The following is a 13020-nucleotide window of genomic DNA, read 5'->3' as shown; positions in this document are numbered from 1 at the left end:
CTTTTACTTGAGTAATTTTATTTTGAGGTATTTCTACTCTTAATTGAGTAAAAATTGTGTACTTTTTACCCACTGAATGAAAAACAAACATGTTTTAACCAAAAATTAACCAGAAACAGACATTTTTATTAAAATTAACTGATTTTGTTAATTTTTTGTTACTTATGTGAATTATTGTCATAAAATTTTCCACTTCACATTTTCATCAATTTGAGGATGTAATTTTTAGACATTAAATGATTGATAATTTGATCAGTTGCTCGGTCGCCTTTTTAACAAAAACGTTTTTACTCTTGAGTAATTTCTAGGATGGCTACGTTTTACTTTTACTTGAGTAAAGACATGTTGAAGTAGTGCTACTTTTACTCAGAATTGGGTAGTAACTAGTTACATTTACTCAGTTACATTTACTTCAGTAACCTTTTTGGAAAAATGTAGTTTTAGGAGTATTTTACCACTCTGTATTTTTACTTTTACTTTTGTAATTTTATTATGAAACATCTCTGCTCTTACTTGAGTAAAATTTCTGGATTCTCGACCCGCTGGATGAAAAACAAACATGTTTTAACCAGAAATTCACCAGACACAAACACACACCTGCAGTTTTTGTTTTACACTTAAAATACAAAAATTTCCACTTAACTTTATATTTGGTCCTTCTGATTTATGTAATACTTACTAAATGATTTAATCAGTTACTTGAGTAGACTTTTTGCCAAATACTTTTTTACTTTTACTTGAGTAATTTCTTGGACAGTAAAAATATGTTGAAGTGTTGTTTTAAGTAAATAAGTACTTAAAATTGGTTTAAAAAGTTCTAGTTCCACTTATAGCAAGACATTTTCCCACAAGTGAAATAATCTGCCAGTTGAACTTTTTCATCAATATTAAGAAATTATTTACTTAAAACAAGCTCATAATTCTTGCAAAAAAGTTACTTATTAGTTAGTTTTCTTAATTGAAGTTTACTAAAATATTTGCAGTTGAAACTGGTGCAAAAATGTGCACAAAAAACAAACAACAAAAATCATTAAATTTCATTTTGTGTCCAGTGCATTTTTTAATCTAGCTACTTAATCCTGGTGTGTAAATTAATCTCAGCTCGGGAACTAATCACGAAATTATGATTACAACTCTTTGATTCTCTGCTTTCTGCACCTTTAGTACACATGAAGGAAACTTAGACTTTATAAATCCCTAAGTCTGTTTAACTGGTTTATTTATAGCATATAGCAATATTTATAGGGGGTCGTCTCTTTTACCCTTAATTAGGGTCATTTCTTATCTGCTTTTTTTGCGCCCCTTGATATTTTTTTATCTTTAAATACTTTAAAGTATCTCAAAGTGTTTTTCTCTTTTTATGTTTTCCAGATCGTGACAGCTGCTCCTCAGAAGTTTAAAATCGACATTCTTCCGGTTGACGATGGAACGCCGCGGATCGTCACCAACTTGGGATTGCAGTGGCTGGAATACATGAACAACAAGGTACAACAAATTAAAAACAAAGTTTTAAAACAGCTTTTGATGCAAAGAGTGAGTTTCACCCTTGAAATGTTAAAAAACTGAGATGTTTTAATGAGGAAGGGACGTTTCTAACAATCATTGACAGAGCAACACCACAACTCTGTGTGAATAATTTCTCACCAATTAAATACAGTTATTTTTTTCACTTACCGACTCATAAATATGGAGCAAAATAAAACTTAATTCCCTCACCTCCAGGAGTTTTTTTTAAAAACTCATCACAAAGTAAAGCCAATTATGCAGCATTATTTTTTTGTTTGTTTGAACGCTGTTGAAATGTCATTTTGTGAAATTATTCCTCGCCTGCGCTGTTTGTGTTGCTGCTAATTAAGTCCTCTGTGTTTTATCACTTAGGCAAATTATGAAAATGCTAAACCTCTGCTTCATCTCATAGGTTTTTGAGCAGGAAGCAAATCCTGTTAGCACATATTTGTGCCATTATGAGGTGTTTTTTCAGCTGCAGCTCACGCAAACACACCAGGATGTTGCTGCTGAAGTGTGAAGCTCATATTTAGTGAGTAAATAGCAGCATTTAGCTGAGGTCATGAATAACAACGCTGATCTTCAAAGAGGTTTTTAAAATCACTTTTTGCTCTTTTCTGCTGTTATATTTTTATACATAGGTCAAAACATTCATCCAGAAAGTGTTTATTAAAGGTCAGGTACACACATTCCCCCCAGCATTTATAAATATCCATATCCAACCTACATTAATGTGGGAAATAACACTGCTTGCATTTTTTTTTCATAGCTTTAAGACATTTTCAGACATTTCTGCAAGATTTTTCATCATGATTTATTTATACAGTTTGCAAAAAGTGTCAAACTTCAATGTTTTTCTCAGTTTAACTATTTCTAATCGAGCCACCGACAACAGACTTTGACAGAAACCAAAGAAATCAAAGCAAACTGGCCAACAACTGAAGTTGTGTGGAAAATGTAATGTAATTAAAGGAGACCTATTATGCAAAATTCACATTTTGCTTGTTTTTGTATGTCCATGTGGGGCTCAACTGCTTCTAAAAACAACCTAAGACATTTTTAGGCACTGGGTTAATGTTTTTTGGTGTCTGGAAAAGGAGCCGGTTTTACTGCTGTATGTGCTGCACAACGGCTGCTAGAAAAAAGAAGCGTTTTGTTTTTGACTTATCATCCAGAAACCTCTTGCTGCATCCTTGTTGGTTGTGCAGGAAGCTCTACTAATGCTTTTCAAAGATGTACATTTATATAATTGTACCTGCTTACAAATTTTTTTTAATCTCTTTGCTTTTACTGGCATGTTTAATGATGAGAAACCTTTTTACAGGCCATCACTTGGTATTTAAGCCAGGTGATGTTGCAGCAGGAGGAGGATCTCTTTCTAAATGCTGACAGATTTCAGTTGGTTTCTTGGCTTTTAATGGGTTGTTGTTCATTGTTTCCTTCAACGTGTTCAATACTTATTCCCTATGTTGTTCCACTTTGGCTTTCACAGGTTGGTCAAAATCTTCTGCAGCAAGACTGCAGAATTGAATGAAAAACAAATTTTAGCATGGTTTTCATTCATCAGTGGAGTCTTGCGCTGTGACTGTACATACATCCTTTTCTTCAACGTATTCAGTACTGATTCTTTGTGTCATTCCCATTTTGTCTTCACAAATATCTTCCACTGATTCATTCCTGTCTATTTGTTCACCAGGCCACCAATTTAATCACAAAGAAAGAGCTGCTGACGATGGACCCGGACACTGATGACGGACAGCTGGTGTATGAAATCACAGCAGAGCCCAAACACGGATTCCTGGAGAGCAAGCTCAAACCTGGCAACCCTGTCACCACGTTCACACAAGGTAAAGAGAAGTTTGGTTTTCATTTTTATCTACCATAAATTACATATTCTGTGTCTCCACTTTGATTAATTTATGAGTATTGCATTCTACTTCCAGTTAGACTCAAAGCTGTTCTTTTCTTACAATCAAAATAAAGCAAAAATAGTTTTTTTGTATTGTATTTTGTATTACTGATTAAACTTTAGCTTTATTAACATAAAGCTACATAATTTTTAAAGTTTAATCAGTAATACTTTTATAACAAATTTATGTCAGATCGTGATTTCTTGGTTAATGTCAAGTTGTCATAACAAAGACATTTTGAATAATGTCAACTTTGTATTAAAAGTGTCATGATTTACCGAATGACACTTTATGACAACAGTCATAAATATTCATGTTCATGACAGGCGTTATGTCATGTTTATGACGGTGTCATGACAGTCTAATTCACAACCCGTCAAATAAAGTGTTACCAATTAAATAAATAAAAAACCTTCAAACATACTGAATAAACAAACAATCTTATCTAGTACTTTTGAAATCATAAAAAACTAACTTATAAGTAGCTTTCTTAGCAAGATATAAAAGCTTATTTAAGTAAATAATTCCTTAATATTGATTTTAACTGGCAGATTATTTAACTTATAACAAGACATGTTTTTTATATGATAAGTGAAATAATCTGTCAATGGAACAAATTTTAAGGAATTATTTACTTTAAAAAACATCCTATTTCTTACTGAAAATTTACTTATAAGTTTGTTTTGTCTTATTAGGTGTTTGAACTAGGAAATAGACCAGACATACTCGGTAATATTTTGTGTTTTTGCAGTGCACAGATAATAAAAGCTCCATTTATTTACTACAGTTTCATGTTTTATTGCTGCCCCCTTCTGTCCAGGCCTGTCACAGAGTGAAATCATCCTTAGTTTGAGTTGTAAGTTAATATCCTGATACTTTACTGTTTATTTACTGTGTGGTTCTTCATGCAGGACTTTCAGAGTATTTATTCTCTGTTCAGGACTTCAGATGCTCTTCAGCTGCGTCTTTCCTCCAGGTTTCCATGTTTAGTCAGTTAATTTTGACTTTCAATCAGCAGGGTTCTTATTCAGAGTTTGTGTCATGTTCAGCTTCAGGCTGCAGCCTGGAATCAGTGTCAGCCTGTTTTTATTATGAGATGTTGATCCTTCAGGCCGGAGAGAAACTCCAGTGTTCAGCTCCGAGGACAGAAAAGCACTTCTGATGATAAGAAACATCAAATGAGTAAATAATCTCCTCTGGGCAAGAATAAATGTTGGTGAATAAGGTGAAAAGGAATTCTGGTGTAAAATATTTACATACTGGTGTGTGTGTTTGTGTTGTTTTTTTCCAGCTGCATGTTGCCCTCGGCGTCCTGAAGGTCATTTTAGCGTTTATGCGTCTTCATTCGCCGTTAGTTAAGGTTTTATATTTTCTCCAGCCTCCTTTGGGAGGAATCGGTGAGCAGAAAATATCAGCCAGCAAAGATATTCTTACTCATTTGGATTGGAAGTGATGGAAAAAAGCCAGAGGAGGCAAATTATAAAGTAATTATTTTGGAGGAAATGCAAAGTTAGTTCCATTTTTATACTGAAGCCAGAAATACCTGCCAAGAAAGAAATGGAGCCAAATTAGCTGCTATTTGCAGATTTTTCAGATATTTGATTTAGGAAGAATTAGGAAGTTAAGCAATCACAATATTTTTGTTTCTTTTTCTGTCCAGTAAAAGCATGAAATTAAAAGCAACAGCCTCAGAAATTAGTCACTTCTCAAACTTTAAGGATTTATTATTTCAAAAACCAACCTACCATCATGAAATTATTTGTTTTTCTTGTTATAAGAGTCAAACTCTTACATTTGTTCAGTTTGATCCTAAAGTTATCCACACTGATATAATCCAAGAGTTCAAGCAGAAAACACAAACAAAAATAAAAATCTTCTGATATCGTCTTTATCGGTGCAGGATTGGGTATTTAGTTCTCCTCCACCTCCTTTATAACCTAAAAATACTCCAAAATGTTAGTTTTTTTCATCTTTCTGTGTTCCAGCTGAAATAAATCTGGGTCTCATCCGCTACCTGCTGCGTCAGGAGAACATCCAGGAAACCATGGACACCTTCAAGTTTCTGGTGAAAGACAGCAAACCCAACGTGGTCAGCGACAACGTCTTCCACATCCAGTGGTCTCTGATCAGCTTTGAGCACAAGAGGTACTGCATCACTGGAAAAAGACAAACACGCTGCAAAAACACAAAATATTACCAAACATTTTAAGTGCCAATATCTTAGTGCACATGAACTAAGAAAAAAGTAACTTCCAAGTGACTTTTCAGGATGATTTTAGGATCTTGTTTTAAGTGAATAATTCTGTAAAATTGATTAAAAAGTACTAGATTCACTGGCAGCAGTGCCAAAAAACATTATTTATTAGTGTTGAGGTTTTTTTTGTGTAATATTTTTGTTCAGATTTGTAACTTCACATCTGATGTTTTGTTTCCTAATCCTAAATTTAAATCTTTTGTGAGAAAGTTGAAGTCATCCAAGTGCAATAATTACTTTTGAGTTCACAATTTTATAAAAACAACAATAATTCTGGCTGCAGAAACTAATCTGTAAGATTGAAACCATGGAAACCATTCAGAAGCTGGGAATCGGTTCGTTATAAGTGAAACAATCTGCCAGTGGAACTAGTTCTTTTTCATCAATATTAAGGAATTATTTGCTTAAAACAAGCTCCTATATCTTGCTAAAATGTCACCTTGAAGCTGTTTTTCTCTCATTTCAAGTGCACCAAGATAGATATCTGCTCTAGAAACTAAACCAAATTTACTTGGCAAGATTTTGTGTTTTTGTAGTGAAAATGTAGAATAACGTCTCCGTCCCTCTGATTTGTCCTCAGCTACAACGTGAGCGAGAAAGCCGGAACCGTAGCCGTGACGGTGAAGCGAAGTGGAAACCTCAACCAGTACGCCATCGTCCTCTGCCGCACCGAACAGGGCAGCGCCATTTCCACCAGCAGCACCGGAACTCGACCCGAACACCAGGACTACGTGGAATACGCCGGACAGGTACGCTGTCGAAGGAACCAAACGCACAGATTTATATCTACATCCAGGGCATCAAACTTTTTGTTCATGTGGGTCAAAATTGACAAGTCAATAGTATTCGCAGGCCAAAAAAATTATGAATAAATAGAAACATTAAAATATAATCAAACAATTAGAGTTGTGTGATTTTTTTTTTCATTGTAGAGCCAAAACTTTTAAATGATTTTACTCATTTTCTGTACTAAAAGTATGTCATTTAGTTTTCTAATTCATTTGGGCTTGATTGAGCAAATGTATTATGTTATCAGAAAAATATTTGAGTTTCTCCCTTTCAAAACCCTTGTTATATTTATCCAAGTTTAATAAATTAAATAATAGCTCTCTTATGTACAGCAAAGTTGGTTTTACAGTAAAAGTCTGTAAATACGCTCAGTTCTGCTGATTATAACAGTTTGGTTATAAAGAGACAAAACATAAATATTTTTAACTGTAAGAAAATTATATTGGTAATAATTTCACCCAAAAAAAAAAAGTTTGTATCATTCTCGAATGGCAGTTAAGGGCCACAAAAAATCACTTAAACAGCCACAAATGGCCCGCAGGCCAAGCTTTAGACACCCCTGTTCTACATCTTTTTTAAAAACCCTCTTCTGGGTTCTCCAGGTCCAGTTTGACGAACGCGAAGACACCAAGGTTTGCACCATAGTGATCAACGACGACAAGGTGTTTGAGGGGATTCAGAGCTTCCACGTGGAGCTCAGCATGCCGGTGTACGCGCTGCTCGGGGTAAACACGCGCGCCGTCGTCAACATCAACGACACAGAGGACGAGCCAACTCTGCAGTTTGACAAGAAGACTTACCACGTCAACGAAAGCAGCGGCTTCTTCAGCGCCCCCATCGAGAGGAAAGGTAGAGAAAGCAAGAATAATGATTGATTTCATGATTTAGTTAGATGGGTAGCTAAATCTGTCAACTCATTATTTTTGGGGCGATTTTCCTTCTGATGGTTTAAACTTTGGATTCTGAGTTTTGCTTTTGTACGTTTACATCACTTTGGATCATGACGTTTGCAGATGATATTGTAATATTAGTTGAAAATGGGGGACCAGGTGGAAGAGAATATCAAGCTAAATAAGTAGCCTGCTTGCTAAATGTTTAGATGTCAAGCTAAATATTTAGTTTGAACAGTAAATGTTTAGCTTGGAAATACATATTTAGTCAGGCTAAATATTTAATTTGGGGCTAAATAACTTGTTTTAAAAATGAATATTTAGTTTGAAATTAAATGTTTAGCTTCAAAAATTAATCTTTTGGAAAATAAATATTTTGTTTGGTGCTAAATATTTAATCTTACTAAATATATATATTGGAGCTAAATATTTAGTTTAGAAAATAAATATTTAGTTTGAAAATTAAATGTTTAGTTTGGAAAATATGTATTTTGTAATATAGAAATTTAACTTCGAACTAAATGTTTAGTTAAATTGATATTTCATTTGGAGCCATATATTTAGCTAAGAAGTAAACATTTAGTTGAGAAATTAATATTTAGTTTTCAAAACTAAATATTTAGTTCCCAACTAAACATTTAATTCTTTGCTAATATTTAATTTACTAACAGCTAAATATATTTGGGAACTAAATATTTAGTTTGAAAACTAAATATTAAGTTAAAAGTTTAATTTTGAGCTAAAAATTTGGTTTGCAAACCAAATATTTAAATATTTGAGTGTGTATTCTCCTTGTTGCTTCTCTCTATAAATTAAATACAGTACCAAATAAAAAAACATTCTACTATAATATACAAATTATGAATCTGCTTTTGTTTTTACTGGTAAAGTGACAGATATTGTCAGATTGTTGCTTCCGTCGCCTCACGTCTTCCATGTTTGATCTGCCTTGGACCTTTTCACGCAGGCGACGCCTCCAGCACCGTGTCGGCTCTCTGCTACACCGTCTCCAAGTCGGCAAAGGGCAGCAGCCTCCACGCCCTGGAGTCCGGCTCCGACTACAAGAGCCGCGGCATGAGCAGCGACAACCGCGTCATCTTTGGGCCCGGCATCAGCATGTCCACCTGCGACGTGAAGCTCATCGACGACAGCGAGTACGAACTGTCCGAGGAGTTCGAGCTGGTGCTGTCGGACGCCTCCGACAACGCCCGCATGGGTGACGTGTCGTCAGCCAAGGTCGTCATCGACGGACCCAATGACGCATCGACTGTGACGCTTGGAAATGCGACCTTTACGTTCAGTGAAGATGCTGGTGTGAACCTCATTCCTACATCCAGATAAATGTGTTTGGTTTCTCTGTCGGGTGGATCTGGTTGTGTTCTTGACCCGAGTTTGCTGGGATCTCTTCTCTCCAGGAACCATAGAGATACCGGTGTTGCGCCAGGGAAGCGACCTGTCCTCTGTGACGTCTGTGTGGTGCGCTACCAGACCTCTGGACCCGCCATCAGCCATTCCAGGAGTCGACTACATCCCCAGCTCCAAGAAGGTGGAGTTCAAACCTGGAAAAACTGAGGAGGTACCAACACACACCTCACTTCCTGGTGGTGGTCAGAGTTGGATAGTAACTAGTTTTATTGAAAGAAATTGATTTAGAAAAATTGTCTTTTGTCTGATTTTGCTGCTTTTATTGTATGGAATATTCCCATTTTGGTCCATAAAATACCTACATTTCCACTTACCTTTATATGTTGGTCTGTGAAGATGTAATTTTTAATGATTGTTTGATAAGTTGATATTTTAAAGACCAAAATGACAATAATAGATATAAGTAACAACAAATAAAATCAGGACAAAAAAAAAAATTTCCTAATCAGTTTCTGTCACAAAACCTTATTAAACTTGAACAAAAACTGCTGATGTGTGTCTGTACCTGGTGAATTTTTGGTTAAAACATGTTTGTTCTTCATTCAGTGGGTAGAAAATCCAGAAATTTTACTCAAGTAAGAGTAGGAAATACTTTATAATAACATTACTCAAGTAAAAAGTACACCATAGTGAAAATACTATTTATTTTTTTAAAGTAATTCAAGTAAATGTAATTGAGTAAATGTAACTAGTTACCACCCAACTCTGATTATTTAAAAACCTTCCTCTGTTTTTTGATTTTTAGACCTGCAGTTTGACCATCATGGACGACATTCAGAACCCGTCCATTGAAGGTCCGGAGTCCTTCGTTATCTTCCTCAGTTCTCCGCAGGGGGCGGTCCTTCAGGAACCTTACGAAGCCAACATCGTCATCACCGACACCTTCCAGGACAGTACGTACCGAACCATCCACACCGTGTTGCTTTGGGTCGATCACTAAAACCAGTTGCTGCTCTCAGTTCCTACCATGCAGTTTGGCAAAACCTCGTACACCGTGAAGGAGAAAGACACCGTCCTCCATGTCCCCGTCATCCGGACCGGAGACCTGTCCTTCAAGTCGTCGGTGCGTTGTTTCACTCGGACCATGTCTGCCATGGTGATGGATGACTTTGTGGAGAGGAGGAACGCTGATGAATCCCGAATGACTTTTCTCAAAGGAGAGAAGGTAACGTGTTGACCCACATATTGTGTCTAATCCTGTTTGTTGTGTTTGTGGGATTAAATCTTCGTTGGTCCATCAGGTGAAGAACTGCACAGTTCACATCAACGACGACTCTGTTTTCGAGCCTGAGGAAGAATTCCAGCTCCATCTTGGAACGCCGCAGGGTGACCACTGGAGCGGAGCAATGATTGGAGCCAATGACATCGTGACGATCACCATCACTAACGATGAGGATGGTAAACACCCTGAATACACTCAATTAATGGCTGAAACGGTTAATGAAATAAATTCCGATTAATCGATTAGTGAACTAATCGCAAACTAATTTAGTAATCAAATAATCATTAACTAGATTATACAGACTCAGAAAAAGGCTCATTGGTGAAAGAACAATACATTTAAAGCCGTAACTAAGCCAAAACTGTTCAAAAATATATACATTTCAGAATTAAGATAAACAAATCTTTACCTGTAAATATGTTCTACCCAGAACTCCTCAAGTTGCAGTTTTAGCTTCACCTGTTTCAAATCCTGTAAAAAAAAAAAAAAAATCCCCTATTAACCACCTTTTGCTACCCAATTATTAATTGGTTAGTTGGAAAAATAATCAACAGATCAGCCACAAACTCTTAAGTTTTAAAACCTGGACTACTAAATCTTCAGACATTTTTGGTAGAGACAATAAAACATTTTCTTGAACATTTTTTTGAAAATATGCAAATATACATTTTAAGCGCATGTTACGCCCCTTATGAGTAAGGACTCTATCTGTAGGGGAATAATAAAAACACGGACACGATGTCACTGCTTTCGTCTCCAGTGTTGTAATGGTAATATTTCAAAACAGTTTCAGACATTACACTGTCACATACTGAGTAAACATTACACCCATTCTGGTTATGCCAACACAGTAAAACAAACTTAGCACACACAGGACGCAGCTAACCAGGAAGCTAAGGTGAGTATAGTAGCTCTTAGACTATAATTATCACAGTCACCACAACGCTCCCTGTTCATTAAACAAGCATAATCAATAACTTGTAAGGCTTGTAATAGGTAGTACGAACTCTACCTGTAGGGGAATAATAAAAACACGGACACGATGTCACTGCTTTCGTCTCCAGTGTTGTAATGGAGGAGCAGAGGCGTCGCGTTCCCCTACATCCGATCAGACAAAACCAATCGAAACTCGAATGATTAAACCCTCATAACTTAAAATCTAAAAGGTTGAACTTTTCAAGAATTATAACCAAACATAGCCGGAAAAGTGACATTAAAGAAAAATACATTGTTTTTTAAACTTCATTAAACTTAGGCTACCCTTTACTGTATCTGTCTGTAGCACTGAACTTGAAAGACCAAAAGAATCGATCGCAGATCACTAGCTCTTGTTTTCCCTTTTGGCTGTCTAAAATAGTTTTATAACCACTACACACACAAAGTTAAGGATAGGTATTAATTGTGATTAGGGCTGAAAAGATCAATCAGATTAATCCCGGTACCGATGTTAAAGCTGACATATTGCGCGCGCGACCCAACTTCTTCTGCTCCTCCAGCTCCCACCATCGAGTTCGAACAGGCGTCCTACCAGGTCAGAGAGCCTCCCGGTCCAGACGACTTCGAGGCGCTCAACATCAAGGTGATCCGCCACGGAGACCTGAACCGAACCTCCAAGATCCGCTGCAGCACCAGGGACGGATCGGCCCAGTCTGGAGTGGACTACAATCCCAACAGTCGAGTCCTGAAGTTCACGCCTGGTGAGTGGAGAGAACCTCTGATGTAGCTTCCCGTGTGTGATTAAATATCGCTGACTATATTTGTTGCTTTAAAGGAATGGACCACATCATGTTCAAGGTGGAGATTCTGTCTAATGAAGACCGAGAGTGGCATGAATCCTTCTCCCTGGTGCTTGGTCCTGATGATCCGGTGGAGGCCGTGCTTGGTGAAATCACCACGGCGACTGTGACGATTCTGGACCAGGAGGCCGCAGGGAGCCTCATCCTCCCTGCCCCACCTATAGTAAGAAAAACCTCTTAGAAGCATCGCTTCTTTAAAGGTTTTATGCTTCCTTGAACAGGCCAGGATAGGTTTATGGGCATACAAAACATGTCTACTACATTTTATTCTCAGAATATTTCTTAGATAATGAGATTCTAGTCTGATCAGTTCAGAATGAGATGTTTTAGGGCCTCTTGTCACTTTAAATCCAAATAAGCTGCTGCTGCTGCTGGCCACGCCCCTCAACTCAACGTTTCCACTCGCATGTGAAAATGACTGCAAAAAGATGTACAATTATGCAACTACACATCTTTGAAAAGCAATAGCAGAGCCTCCTGCACAACCAACAAGAATGCAGCAAGTGATTTCTGGATGTTAAGTCAACAGCAAATCACTTGTCTTTTCCAACAGCCATTGTACAGTGGTAAAACCAGCTGTACATTGACTGGTTGTACAGCCATTATACAACAAGCCATTGGACAGGTTAGACCCTACTGATAATGTGTTGTTCCAATAGTAATCCTGCTCAGTGATGGAGCTCAGCTTGGGTTGCTAGGTAACAGGGTAGTGCGTGTCAAATCTGACTTAACAATTGGGAGATTTTTTATTTTCTAGAAACCCAAAATCATTAACTTTTTAACCAAAAAACAGCTACTGTTTTATTAAGACCAGTTGAAGTTTTTAGAAGCAATAGAAACCCAAATGGAAGTACAAAACCTAGTTTTAACTTAATATTTCCCTACTACAGATGAAAAGCACTAGTTTCATCTGTGCTTTTCATCTGGCCGCTTAATTCACTAATAACAAGGAAAATGTTTTGCTATAAGTGAAATAATCTGCCAATGGAACTAATATTTGTTTCCAATATAAAGGAATTATTTTCTTAAAACAAGCTCATAATTCTTGCAGCAAAGTTACTTGTAAGTTAGTTTTGTCTTATTTCAGGTGTATTAAGATATTTGCATTAGACACTAAACCAAATAAACTTCGTAAGATTTTGTGTTTTTGCAGTCCAGCAGCCATTGTACAGCGCATACAGCGGTAAAAACAAATGACCAAATGGGCTGGATCTCTGCATGGGTTGCT

At 36.7% G+C, this 13020-nt stretch overlaps 1 protein-coding gene and 1 long non-coding RNA gene across 3 annotated transcripts in view; one reads left to right on the top strand and one right to left on the bottom strand.

Annotated features, from left to right (window-relative positions):
- fras1 (Fraser extracellular matrix complex subunit 1) overlaps nt 1-13020 on the top strand; it is a 292855-nt gene that overhangs the window by 262159 nt on the left and 17676 nt on the right. For both annotated transcript variants that reach the window (XM_028033228.1, XM_028033229.1), the window contains 12 exons: nt 1372-1485; nt 3203-3353; nt 5402-5561; nt 6251-6419; nt 7062-7308; nt 8317-8661; nt 8765-8925; nt 9520-9667; nt 9734-9939; nt 10016-10172; nt 11493-11693; nt 11768-11955. In XM_028033228.1, coding sequence (XP_027889029.1) covers nt 1372-1485; nt 3203-3353; nt 5402-5561; nt 6251-6419; nt 7062-7308; nt 8317-8661; nt 8765-8925; nt 9520-9667; nt 9734-9939; nt 10016-10172; nt 11493-11693; nt 11768-11955 — 2247 coding nt within the window. The remainder of the gene's footprint in view (nt 1-1371; nt 1486-3202; nt 3354-5401; nt 5562-6250; nt 6420-7061; nt 7309-8316; nt 8662-8764; nt 8926-9519; nt 9668-9733; nt 9940-10015; nt 10173-11492; nt 11694-11767; nt 11956-13020) is intronic.
- Nucleotides 4194-6297, bottom strand: LOC114154282 (uncharacterized). Its single transcript, XR_003597542.1, has 4 exons — nt 6182-6297; nt 5431-5572; nt 4677-5353; nt 4194-4574 (listed from the first exon to the last, which is right to left on the bottom strand). It is a non-coding gene; the product is annotated as an uncharacterized LOC114154282 (long non-coding RNA).

Source organism: Xiphophorus couchianus, chromosome 12 (assembly GCF_001444195.1).
Source record: "Xiphophorus couchianus chromosome 12, X_couchianus-1.0, whole genome shotgun sequence".
In the NCBI taxonomy this organism is placed as follows: Eukaryota; Metazoa; Chordata; class Actinopteri; order Cyprinodontiformes; family Poeciliidae; genus Xiphophorus; species Xiphophorus couchianus.
The sequence above is the reverse complement of the archived record's forward strand: the minus strand, read 5'-3'. Positions and strand labels throughout refer to the sequence as shown.